This window comes from Schistocerca gregaria, chromosome 9 (assembly GCF_023897955.1).
Source record: "Schistocerca gregaria isolate iqSchGreg1 chromosome 9, iqSchGreg1.2, whole genome shotgun sequence".
Lineage (NCBI taxonomy): Eukaryota > Metazoa > Arthropoda > Insecta > Orthoptera > Acrididae > Schistocerca > Schistocerca gregaria.
Window position 1 is genome coordinate 129,185,694 of NC_064928.1, and position 13,442 is coordinate 129,199,135.

The following is a 13,442-nucleotide window of genomic DNA, read 5'->3' on the forward strand; positions in this document are numbered from 1 at the left end:
GAAGGCACAGTAGAGACGACGGTATTCATGGTGGAGGAGGACGGCCTGTAGGGGTAAAGTAGGACGGTGAGGGAGGATGGCGGCAGTAGGGACGTAAGCCTCCACAGCCTCAGACAAAGTCTGCTGGAGAAAAGGAGGCGGCGTGTGTAACATAGTCAGGGTGGTGGTAGGTGAAGGGGTGGCCTTCGACCCGGGTGGAGAGGGTATCCTGGTAGGCATTCCAGTTGGGACAGGACGTACTTCGGGGGAGGGTCGGTGCGAAGGTTGGGGCGGGGGCGACGACCATCTGAAACAGTGAGGAGGACAGGGAGATGGTCGCTACCAATAGGGTCGAGGACAGCGACCGCTATGCGGCCAAGGAGGTTGGGGAGGAGAGGATGACATTGGGAGTGGAGTTGGATTTGGGGTGGGTGTGCTGGGGAATGGGGATGAGGTCACCTTGGAGGGTGGAGAGGAACCGATACCACCACCGTAAATGGGTGGCAGAACGACTATGGATGTTGAGGTCGGCGGCGATCACATAGGAGGAGAAGGAATTATCAATGTGGGAGAGGAAGTCGAAAGGAACAGGGTAGTTAGGGCGGACATAGATGGTGGCGCAGGTGACGGTACGGCCGGCGAAAAAGAGACTAAGGATCAGGTGTTCGGTGGGGTCGTGAAGGAGAGGTTGGAGCCAAACTGGGAGCCAGCGGAATGACCAGTGGCAACTTCGCCACGCGCAATCGGGAGGAGAAGGCCAGGGAAGGAGTGGGGAGAAATGGAGGAGGGAGGGAAGAGGGAGAGAAGGGTGGGAGGGTGCCCAAAGGAGCAAACACAGGAACAGGGAGGGAGGATCAAAGTTGGTAGGAAGGGTAGATGGAGGGGAGGAGGGCATCATCAGGGAGAAGGTGCTGGCGGAAGCCACCTTGGGAGAGGGTAAAGAGGGTGGGAAAATGGAGACCGGGTGGGACATGGGAATACAGGCGTGGCAGTGTGTGGGGGTGGGAGAGGATGGGCGATACAAGCAGGTGAGGAGGATCGAGTTTGCGGGAGGTGTACCTGATCCTTACCCTTTCAAGAAAAAGGAGGAGGTGGGGGAACGGAATGAGATAGTACAGGATCTCCGTGGGGGAGGGGACAGTTGTGATATGCGAGGTGGAGAGCATGGCGTTCAAGGATTTGAAGGGATTTATAAAAGGTAGCGGGGGCGGAGATCTAGGCCGGATGGGCATAACAAAGGATACGCGGTTGAGGGATTTATACGTGTGGAGTATGGTGGAGGGGTCTAGACCACATAGATGGCCGGAAAGGAGCTTGAGGAGTCAGGAGCGTGCCTTGGCTTGTATTGTCTGGAGATGGGGGGTCCAGGAGAGTAGACGGTCGAGGGTGACGCCAAAGTACTTAAGGGTGGGGGTGAGGGCGATAGGACAGCCATTGATGGTAAGATAGAAATCAAGGAGGCGGAAGGAAGGCTTGGATTTGCCTACCATGATCGCCTTGGTTTTGGAGGGATTGACCTTGAGCAGCCACTGGTTGCACCAAGTGGTGAACCGGTCAAGATGGGATTGGAGAAGATGTTGGGAACGCTGCAGGGTGGGGGCAAGGGCTAAGAAGGCAGTGTCATCGGAAAACTGGAGAAGGTGGACGGGGGTGATGGCGGCGGCATGTCTGCCATATATAAAAGACAGAGCCTTGGGGCACACCGGTGGAGGGAAGAAAGTTGTAGGAATCCGTGTTATGGATGGAGACATAGGAAGGACGGTGGTAGAGAAAGGAGCCGATCAGACGGACGTAGTTAATGGGAAGGGCGAAGGTTTGGAGCTTGAAGAGGAGACCGGAATGCCATATGTGGTCATAAGCACGTTTGAGGTCCAGGGAGAGGAAGATTGCGGAGCGACGGGAATTAAGCTGTTCGGAAAGGAGATGAGTGAGGTGAAGGAGAAGGTCGTCAGAAGAGAAGGCCACACTGGGTAACGGGAAGGAGGCGGTTCTGGCGGAGATGCTGGTGGATGCAGCGGGTGAGGATAGACTCTGGGACCTTGCTGAAGACGAAGGGCTGATGGGACGGTAGGAGGAGATGGCGCACGGCGGTTTACCAGGTTTAAGGAACATCAGGATACAGCAGGTTTTCCACAGGTTGGGGTAGTGATTGGTGGATAGGACTACATTGTAGAGCCTGGCCAGAGTGGAGAGGAATGAGACAGGAGCTTCACGAAGGTGACGGTAGGTGACCATGTGCAGTGTTGCGATTTGTGCGGAGTGTAGCAATGAGAACCTGTGTAGTGATGGGGGCCATGAGTTCCATGTGTGCAATGTTGTCCAAGTACTGGAAACCAGGTGTGAGGGGAGGGACAGAGGTGTCAGTTCGATCGTGGACATCGGGGAAGAGGGAGTAATTGAACTGGGGATCATCGGGGATGGAGAAGACATCGGACAGGTAGAGGCAAAGTGATTGGCCTTGCTAAGGGTGTCAGGGAAGGGGTGATCATCATGGAGAAGAGGATGGTAGGGGGAGGGTTTAGTTCCGGTAAGACGACTGAAGGCTGACCAGAACTTGGACGAGTTTATAGCTAGGGTAGCATTTAAATGGGTGCATGTCTGTCGCCAGTCCCAGCGTTTCTTAGCCACGAGTAAATTTCGAATGTGTCACTGCAGTTGCCGGTAGCATCTTAGTGTGTCCAGGTGACGTGTGTGGAGGATGGCACAGTAGAGATGGCGGGCTTCACAGAGAAGGAGGACGGCCTATGGGGGTAAGGTATGACGATGGGGGTGGATGGCGGCTTTAGGGATGTGTGCCTTAACAGCCTCAGACAAGATCTGCTGGAAAAAGGAGGCGGCATGGGTTACATCGTCAGGGTGGTGGTAGGTGAAGGGTGGCCTTTGACCTGGGCGGAGAGGGTATCCCGGTAGGTGTTCGAATTGGCACGGGAATAGTCATCGATGTACTTTGGGGAGGGTCATTACGAGGGGCAGGGCGGGGGCGACAGCCGTCTGAAACGGTGAGGAGGACAGGGAGATGGTCGCTACCAATAGTCTCCAGGACATCCACAGTTATGCGGCCAAAGAGGTTAGGGGAGGAAAGGATAACATCAGGAGCGGAGTTGAATTCGGTACTGGTGTGCTGGGGGATGACGATAAGGTCGCCTTGAAGAGAGGAGTGGAACCGATGCCACCGCCGTAACTGGCTGGCGGAACGACTATGGATGTTGAGGTCGGCGGCGATCACGTAGGAGGAGAAGGTACGGTCGGTGTGGGAGAGGAAGTCGAAGGGAATAGGGGCGTTTGGACGGACATAGATGGTGGCGCTGGTGACGGTAAGGCCGGGGAAGAAGAGACTAAGGATCAGGTGTTCGGTGGGGTCAGGAAGGAGAGGTTGGAGCCGAACTGGGATCTGGCGGTGTTGACCAATGGCAACTCCGACACGCGCAATCGGGAGGGGATTATCGGAGCGGTGAAGGAGGTAGGGCGACGTGTGGACGGTGTGGTGGGGTTGGAGGAAAGTTTCATTGAGGAGGAAGGCATCCACGAGGTGGGTGGCAAGGGTGTGCAGGAAGAGGTTATTGTTGGCGGGAAGGGAGAGCTAGCCGAACTCCGTCGGCACTTATATACGGTTGTGCTCGTGGCAGCACCTCGCGGCCTGTACGCAACACGCGCGCCTCCGATCGCAGTGCACTCTTAGCGCTCGCGGAGTCGTCTAGAGGCCCGTACACAAGTTGTGTGATTGCTGTCGCAGGTCGATCCTTAATCTATGATGTTACAACTGGTTATCCGTAGCCGTGGGAAGCCTGATAAACTAACAAACCAACGGCGACCGAAAAACCCGAGACAGAAGCCAAATTGCAGACCGACGTTCTCGCACACGATGTATGGAGCGTGCGAACCTTATAAGTTTAGCTCAAGGAAGAACGAGATCCTCCAGCACACCCATCCAGAATCCAACACTCCCGATGTTGTCCTTTCTTCCTGCAACGTCCTTGGCTGCATAACGGTGGATGTCCTGGAGCCTATTGGTAGCGACCATCTCCCTGTCCTCCTCGCCGTTCCAGACGGTCGTCACTCCTGCCCCGACCCTCGTAATGACCCTCCCTCAAAGAACGTCGATGACTATTCCTGTGCCAACTGGAATGCCTACCGGGACACCCTCTCTGCCCAGGTCAGTGGCCACTCCTTCACCTCCCACCACCCCGACAATGTAACCCATGCCGCCTCCTTTCTCTAGCAGACGTTGTCTGAGGCGGTGGAGGCCCATGTCGCCAACCACCCCCACAATACTACCTTATCCCCACAGGCCGTCCTCCTCCTCCGTGAATCTCGCCGTTCTACCGTGCCTTCCTCCACACACGTGAGCCACACACACTACGACGCCACCGGCAACTCCCGCGACACATTCGTAATTTGTTTAAGTGCTACCCTACCTATCAACTCGTCCAAGTTCTGGTCAGCCTTCTGTCGCCTTACTGGAACTAAACCCTCCCCCTACTATCCTCTTCTCCATGATGATCTCCCCTTCCGTGACACCCTTAGTAAGTCCAATTACTTTGCCTCCTGCTTCTCCGATGTGCTTTCCCTCTCCGATGATACCCAGTTCATTTACTCGATCGAACTGACACCTCTGCCCCTCCCCTCGCACCTGGTTGTCAGTACTTGGACAACATTGCACACACGGAACTCAATGCCCATATCACTACACAGGATCTCATTCCTACACTCCGCACAAAACGCAACACTGCTCCTGGTCACGATCGTGTCACCTACCGTCACCTTCGTGAAGCTCCTGTCTTTTTCCTCTCCACCCTGGCCAGGCTCTACAATGTAGTCCTATCCACCGGTTACTACCCCGACCTGTGGAAAACCTCCCATATCCTGATGTTCCTTAAACCTGGTAAACCGCCATCCGCCGTCTCCTCCTACCGTCCCATCAGCTTTACCTCGGTCTTCAGCAAGGTCCTTCATATGGCATTCCGGTCTCCTCTTCAAGCTCCAAACCTTCGCCCTTCCCATTAACTACGTGCATCTGATCGGCTCCTTTCTCTCCCAAAGTCCTTCCTACATCACCATCCATAACACGCATTCCTACACCTTTTTTCCCTCCGCCGGTGTGCCCCAAAGGCTCCGTCCTCTCCCCCCTTCTGTACCTTTTGTATATGGCGGACATGCCGTCACCCCCCTGTCCACCTTCCCCAGTTTGACGAAGACACCGCCTTCCTTGCCCTTGCCCCCACCCTGCAGCACTCCCAACACCTTCTCCAATCCCATCTTGACTGGTTCACCGCTTGGAGCAACCAGTGGTTGCTCAAGATCAATCCCTCCAAAACCCAGGCGATCATTGTAGGCAAACCCCCCCCCCCTTCCTTCCGCCTCCTCGATTTCTATCTCACCATCTATGGCCGTCCTATCGCCCTCACCCCCACCCTTTAGTACTTTGGCGTCACCCTCGACCGTCGACTCTCCTGGACCCCCCATCTCCAGACAATACAAGCCAAGGCATGCTCCTGACTACATCTCCTCAAGCTCCTTTCCAGCCGTACGTGGGGTCTGGACCCCTCCACCATACTGCACACCTATAAATACCTCATCTGCCCTATCCTTTGTTACGCCCCTCTGGCCTGGATCTCCGCCCCCTCCTACCTTTTATAAATCCCTTCAAATCCTTGAACGCCATGCTCTCCGCCTCGCCTATCACATCCGTCTCTCCTCCCCCACATGGATCATATGCGATCTCATTCCGTACCCCCAACCTCCTCCTTTTCCTTGAAAGGATATGCTTCCTGTACACCTCCCACAAACTCGATCCTCCTCACCCGCTTGTTGCGCCCATTCTCTCCCACCCCGGCTCGCTGCCGCACTGTATTCCCATGTCCCACCGGTCTCCATTTTTCCACCCTCCTTACCCTCTCCCAAGGCGGCTTCCGCCAGCTCTCCCTCCCTGATGAAGCCCTCCTCCCCTCCATCTACCCCTCCTACCAACTTTGATCCTCCCTTCCTCTTCCTGTGTTTGCTCCTTTGGGCGTTCCCCTCCCCCTTCCTCCCTTCCCCCTATCTCCCCTTCCAATGGTATCTGATCTCCCTCTCCCACCACCCCTTCTCTCTTGGAAGATCCCCGGACTCGTAGATGGTTAGTGAACATTCGCGCACCGGAGATCAACGCCTCGTGTTTCTGTGTGTGCCGTCGTTTTGTGCTTAAGTGGTTCAGTGTTGTTCTTTTTGTGCACCTACGTTCACGTGTGACAATTTTCGGCTATGTATGTGTCCAAGTGACTGAACAAATTTATGTTGGGCTCTACGCCCGTGAACGGCTCCATGTATTTTAAAATGTGTTTGTCTCCGTTTATATGTCCACCGTATTTTTTTCTCTACTTGTCTCCATTTGTATCTTTTGTGTTTCTCTGCTGCAAAAGAGCGGCGTAGTATGCTGCTGCAGGCCTGCCTGTGGACAGGTTTAAAAGTAACAATAACGAGAGAAAAAAAAGAAGAATGATGTTATGGCATCCTGAGGATGAAAATATCGTAATCGGGATATATTTCGGAAACTATGGATTGAAATCGAAGGTTTGTTCGAAGCCTCAAACAGGCAAAACCTGTAATGGAAATTTTAGGCATAGTTTACAACATTAAAAATTAATTTGTTCAAGTGAAGATGGTGTCATATCTTATATGCTTGCAGCTACTGTTCTGGATCTTTTTTGTGGGACATCGTCGTTACTTGTTTACAAATTATTGTTACTGTTTACTGGTCAGTAGGGTAGTGATCCTGTTAATATGGAGTGGTTTGCAAATGTGGTGTCCGGTATGTGTTTCCACATTTAGGTGCTTTAGGTTGCTACACTTTATGTTTGTCGTGTTCTCGTGTGCTAAATGACAGTCACTTAAAGTTTATTGGCGTACGTCACCACAACTGTAAATAAATACAGTGAAACAGAGTGTTTGTTACTTGCATTTCAAGCTCACCACAAATTATCTCGAGTAAGTAACAGAGCGTTTCCTCTGTCATCTCATGTATTCGTAAAACGTGTCTGATTATTCCGATAACTGAGGGCAGAATGTATAGTACTCGCCACGTTCTTTACGAGGCAGGAAAGCTTCTTTGGGTGTGGGATTATAAACTGGAAAAATAATTTGTTCAGGTGACAAGGATGGCTTATTTTTGATTAAAGTTACTGTTGTGCATCTTTTTGGGTAGTGGTAGGTGGTCATTAGCTGTATACAAATTGTTGTTTTTATGGCAATAGAACCGAGATTCTGTTACGTGAAGTGGTTTGCAAATGTGGTGTACGTAAGTGTTTCCACTTTTCAGTGCTCTAGGTGTTAAGGGTATCTTAGACTAAACTTTGTGTACAGAATGACGGTCATTGAAGATTATCAAGTAAAACCAGAAGTGACACTTCAACATTTGACATCTGTCGGTTGCAACCTTCAGATAACTAGACCTATAACACATTCTGAAAAGTACAGTTTAAAAGTTTTTATGTGATATGTTAGATGTTATTTACGATGCTCTAAATAGTAATTTAAAATCCAATATTTTTACTCTTGCATCTCAAATACGTCTTGTACGAAATTTTTGCTTTTTATAAACCAAATTTTCAAGCTGTGCAAGTGCACTAAAAGTCACTGTAATATTGATTTTCTTTATTAAGCAAAACTGAATCTGAAATAATACTGCTACCAGGAATACTGTTACTTCCTTTCTCAAATCCTCTAGATAAGTGTTTAGAGAGCAGTGAAGTGTACTAGAATCTGATTATCTGAACATCCAGCCAGTACTGCATTAATTTTCACGATTCTTAGGAGCAAGAGAGCTGCTTTAATTAGTCAGATAATACCTGCTTCCTTACATACAAATTTTATTCGTGCATCGTGTAATAGAAACGTATATTTTCGCCACGTAAATTAACCATTTTCTGCTCATAACGTCATTGGCAAAAACTTTAGACCGAAGTCGCATATCCTGCCACTGTAGCATAATAAACCACGATCTGAAAAAAACTTGTAGTTTCTAAAGTGGTGGTCCCTTCTAACGCTAATCGCTGGCGAGAGAAGGAAAGTTGCTTCCCAAAGTTAATGCCTTTTAAACTTTTGTGGCATGTTTTTCCCTTCATCTCATATATTTGTAAAACTTGTCTGGTAATTCCAGTAACTGTGTACAGTGTGTTCGTTTCGAGACAGATGCAGCTCGTTCACAGGTACCTCACACTGGCAAAAGCCGCACTGCAGCGCTCGTATGCCAAGCACAGAGGCGTCGTGGTATCCGTCCCGTCCTTGGACGTTAAGATATAGCCTAGATTCTAACCTAAGCTAACCAACCCTCCTCGATCCCGTCAAAAACTAACGAATGAGATCGGACGCACAGTGATCAAGCTGTCGGCCGATGTTACCGGGTGACCTCTGGCGACCATTGTTAGTGTCACAGTGGACGCAGCCTAAGGCGTGACATCTGCACTCGCCTGAGTCTCACTCGTGTGCGATTCACTTCCTATCTTGCGTGTATCTGATCTGCTTACGGTCGGCTACCTGCAATATTGGACAGATACTGCCCAGATAGACGAAATGTCCTGTACTGTAACTAAAACAGCAGTAACATCATGGCCCCAACACCGATGCTGACGTCAGAGTGCTTAGAGCGTGGGACAAACTGCCATGACCGCCGACTGCACGTTTCCTTTAATTTCGTCGAAACTCAATTTCTCATCGTCATTTTAAGTTTTTCAATCCAGTGAAGTGCATTTTTTGTTAAATTAATTAGCGTGCTGTATCTCATAAGCTTCTGTATTTTTCGTCAAATCAGAAGAACCGCTTCCTTCACATAGCTGAGCTTAATTCAAATGTTTTTCGAATTATGTTACCAACTGCCAATGATTGCTTCATAAATCGCAGAGGCTGTTTGAAAATACTTCTTTATTTCATGACAGTCTAGTTTTCGATCTCAGATTGTCAACACATTGTTCTCAACTTGCAGACAAAACAGAAAAGCATATAAGCCTACGTAATGATATTACCCTTGTAAGTCAGTTAACATAATGGAGCAAGGGTTTACAATATTTACTGTTTTGTTTTTTCAATTTTGCGAGTGCATCAAAATTTTATACTATGCAGTTGTAAACAAAAGTATAAGATCTAAATATGTATTTATCAATGTGAGATCACATGAATACCAGGTAACATTATAAGTACATTAATAACGCTTCAGTCTTCAAAATTTTGATACTTAGAATATCCCAAACAATAACTACTATATTATATGACTACAAAACAGTACACGATTTATTATCACAACCACATCCGTTTTCTGGTTATGTGCTTAAGCACGATTTGTTCTCTTCGGGTTGTCATTCCGGTATGAAACATTCAGTGGCGGACATTATAAAACGGTCGGTTAGGCGATTTTGATTTAGCGACACAGTACTTCATATTTGACCTGGCTGTATGATCTCTTGTACCGAAGATATTGCAGAGTTTATGAGGAAAAGTACCAGGTGTAGAAGTATGGAACCGGAATTCCCCTATAGATGGTGCTAGCCGTCAGTGCAGGGCCCGTGAGACCGCGTCGGCAGCGCCATCTGCTTCCTGTAACGGCTGACGACGAATGTCAACATACAGTAACCCAAGTTCCATATATCGGTATCTGTTTCAAACCCTTAAACATATCGATTGTGTGACTGCGAACTACGATTTGTTGACAGCATTGATTTTCTGTTATCATTTAAAGAAAACTGCTACAAAATCTCAACGAATGCTTGTCCAAACTTTCGACGAACATGGTCTTGGGAAAACAGTGTTTACAGTGGTTCAAAAAATTCAAAAGTGGTGATTTCGACGTGAGAAACGACGATTTCGGAAAACCACCGAAAAAGTTTGACACAACGAATTGCAGGCCTTATTGCATGAAGATGATACTCGAACTCAACAGGAATTCTCGGAACAATTGAATGTGCGGGAAAAGCAGTTTCTTTTCGGTCGAAAGCTATGGGAAAGGTATAGAAAGTGGGAAAGTGGGTTCCATATGAACTGAATGAAAGACAGCAAGCAAATCAAAAGACAACTTGTGAAATTTTGGTCTTCAGGTACAAAACGTTTCTACATCGAATAGTGGCAGGTGATAAAAAAATGCAAGTAGTATAAGAATCCTAAGCGTCGTAGATCATGGGTGAGTCGAGGCAAACCATCGACATCTGCGGCAACATCAAATCGCCTTAGAAAGAAGACAATTCTCTGTGTTTGGTGGGATCAGAAGGAAAATGGAAAAAGGCAACTCAGTCATATTACTCCACGGCAACGCTCCATAACACACAGCAAAAAGGATCAGGGAGACGATCGAGGCCTTCAGTTGGGAAATAGTAGTGCATGCTGGCTTATTCTCCAGATTTGGCCTGATCCGGTTATCATCTATTTGCATCTCTGCGACACGCTCTCGCTGAACAACGCTTCAGTTCGTATGAAAATATACGAAAATAGCTCGCTGACTGGTTGGCTTCAAACTAAGAACTGTTTGTCTGACGTGGCATTCATAGCCTGCCAGATAAGTGGGAGAAACGTATAAATAGCAATGGAGATCATTTTGAATAAACTACTGTTCATCAGTTTCAAACAACAGATGTGTAATTATTACAACGAAATTCCGGTTTCGTACTTCTACACCAGGTAGAATGCCCTCTTTCTGCTAGCACTGTTTCAAGGACGGGTACAAACAAGATGGCACATGTTACTCAAAAGATACACTTAATACTCATGCAATATGGCTTCTTTCAGCTGTTGAGTCAACGTCAAATTATAGTCTACTCCATAAGTAAGCAAGAAGGATCGTAGAAGAGAATTTTCCGCTAGTTAACACCTCCGAAAACTACAGTTTACTGAAGCACACATAGCGGTGGAAAACTCCATTCGCAATAAAGTAATAGTCTGTCCCACAGTTAACAGTCTTTAGTACCTATAATCGGCAAGTACGTGCGCCTCTGTACAGTAGAACTGTCATCTGCTGCAGTGACGCGTATCCGACCTGGTGCGACTTGCGCTGTTGCAGCCGAGGTGGTGGAGATCCCGCGAGGCTACCACCACGTGCCCGGCTACGGACTCATCAGGCTGTCCCGCATCTTCAAGCCGTGGGCGGCAGCCAAGAAGACCTGCGAGGACGAGCGGGCAAACCTGGCCGTTCCGACAGGCCACCACAACTACGACGGGCTGAAGCAGATCTTCGCGGAAGTAAAAGGGGTGTCGTACGCCTACCTTGGAATCACAGATCGAGCCAAAGAGGGTGAATTTGTAGACATACATGGTAATACTGCTTACACTTTTAGTATGTATATTTGGATTTTCTGTTGTTTCGATACAATACTTACACATGCAGTTTCAAATCCCGTGGTTCTTCATTGTTTACCTTGGTGTACATTCGTCTTTTCTCGAGTGGCTATAATTTTTTCACTCCGAGTGGGTGCAGAATACATTTTATATCAGCGCAGATTTCTTCAGATTTTATCAAAAGAAAATTTTTTAATTGGTAACGCCGCCGCCACGTAGCGCTCTGTATGAAAATCACTGGCTGTGCCGTGTGCAGTCTGTGGCTGGTTGGCATTGTTGTAATACTCGCCATTGTAGTGTTGGGCAGCGGCAGCTGGATGCTAACAGCGCGTAGCGCTGCGCAGTTGGAGGTGAGCCGCCAGCAGTGGTGGACGTGGGGAGAGAGATGGCGGAGTTTTGAAAATTGTAAGAATTGGTGTCATGAAATGATATATATATATATATATATATATATATATATATATATATATATATATATATATATTGACTATTAAGGTAAATACATTGTTTGTTCTCTATTAAAATCTTTCATTTGCTAACTATGATACATTGCGTGAACCATATCACATGAAATGCACGGAGCCTGTGGTGTATTGAAAGATGTCATCAGACTGCTGCAAACTTCCATATTCATATGCTTGACTTTTGTGCATGTAACACGTTTCAGCACTAACGGGAAACACTTATTTGTCTGTAGATGACATCATGCAGTGGCTAAGACACTGCACCTACAATAACAATGGGTGCTGTGAAAGCCATCGTACGACTTCCGAGCTGTAGGTTTAATGCAAACGCCGGCCGCGGTGGTCTCGCGGTTCTAGGCGCTTCAGTCTGGAACCGAGCGACCGCTACGGTCGCAGGTTCGAATCCAGCCTCGGGCATGGATGTGTGTGCTGTCCTTAGGTTAGTTAGGTTTAAGTAGTTCTAAGTTCTAGGGGACTGATGACCTCAGAAGTTAAGTCCCATAGTGCTCAGAGCCACTTGAACCATTTAATGCAAACATTTCAAGGAGTGTCTCACTCGTCAGGTTATGGTGAAGTGTCAAGGTATTGCGAAGTTCACTGTATTTATAGACATGGCGCGAGTACCGCCTCCCCCCCCCCCCTTTCCTTCCATGCCACGGATGGTAAGGCTCCCCAGTTTGCGGATCACTTAAGCAGCAGTCTATATGGGTTCACTCTGAGTCGAGATCATGAAGACTCTTTGAAAGTGCGACATCAAAACCGTCCACCGGCTTCTAGCAAAGACGACGAAAGATATTTGTCACTCGGTGAAGGTTCTACTGAAACTATGCAGCAGTGGAACGTAACAGCCTCTGACAGCTGCTACACTGGGCAAATCTAGCGTTGACTCGCAGACTGTTACGAGGAGAAGTTTGGTGTGTTTGCCCCAGACGGACACAGATGTCATCAGCGTCAGAGTACAGAGTCACTTTCGGCAGCGTGTTTGATTTTGGGAGCACCAAGTTGCTGCGTACAGCTAGCGCCTGTTGGGAAAGCGTAATAGAGGAGTCTATAGAAATAAAGATGCATGGGATGGTGAGGAGTCTGGAAGTGGCTGACAAAAGGCGATCGGACTACCGAGAGGGCACGGCCTCTGAAGACGGGCTGCCCCTAAAGCAGACCAGTCCTCAAGAGAACGACGCTTCGTACCGAGCCGTGCTCTGCTGCTGTTCTCTCGCCAATGATGGGCCGTCATTGCCTGAACGTTAACGTGGACGTCTTTTAGGGCTGCTAACTACCCTGCTCCAGAATTCTTTGTGATATGGTTTTCTGGACAACGTTCTTAGCTTTGAGTTACTTCCGGCTACTGGCACTTACTGTATTTTGTACACTGCCAGTGTCACTTCTGTAGTAATACAAACTGTGCGCTGAAGTACACTCCTGGAAATGGAAAAAAGAACACATTGACACCGGTGTGTCAGACCCACCATACTTGCTCCGGACACTGCGAGAGGGCTGTACAAGCAATGATCACACGCACGGCACAGCGGACACACCAGGAACCGCGGTGTTGGCCGTCGAATGGCGCTAGCTGCGCAGCATTTGTGCACCGCCGCCGTCAGTGTCAGCCAGTTTGCCGTGGCATACGGAGCTCCATCGCAGTCTTTAACACTGGTAGCATGCCGCGACAGCGTGGACGTGAACCGTACGTGCAGTTGACGGACTTTG

At 48.7% G+C, this 13,442-nt stretch overlaps 1 protein-coding gene across 1 annotated transcript in view; it reads left to right on the forward strand.

Annotated features, from left to right (window-relative positions):
- The window catches only part of LOC126291924 (uncharacterized), a 256,225-nt gene that overhangs the window by 187,065 nt on the left and 55,718 nt on the right, over positions 1-13,442 (forward strand). Inside the window, exon 4 of the mRNA XM_049985657.1 lies at positions 10,997-11,248. Coding sequence (XP_049841614.1) covers positions 10,997-11,248 — 252 coding nt within the window. The remainder of the gene's footprint in view (positions 1-10,996; positions 11,249-13,442) is intronic.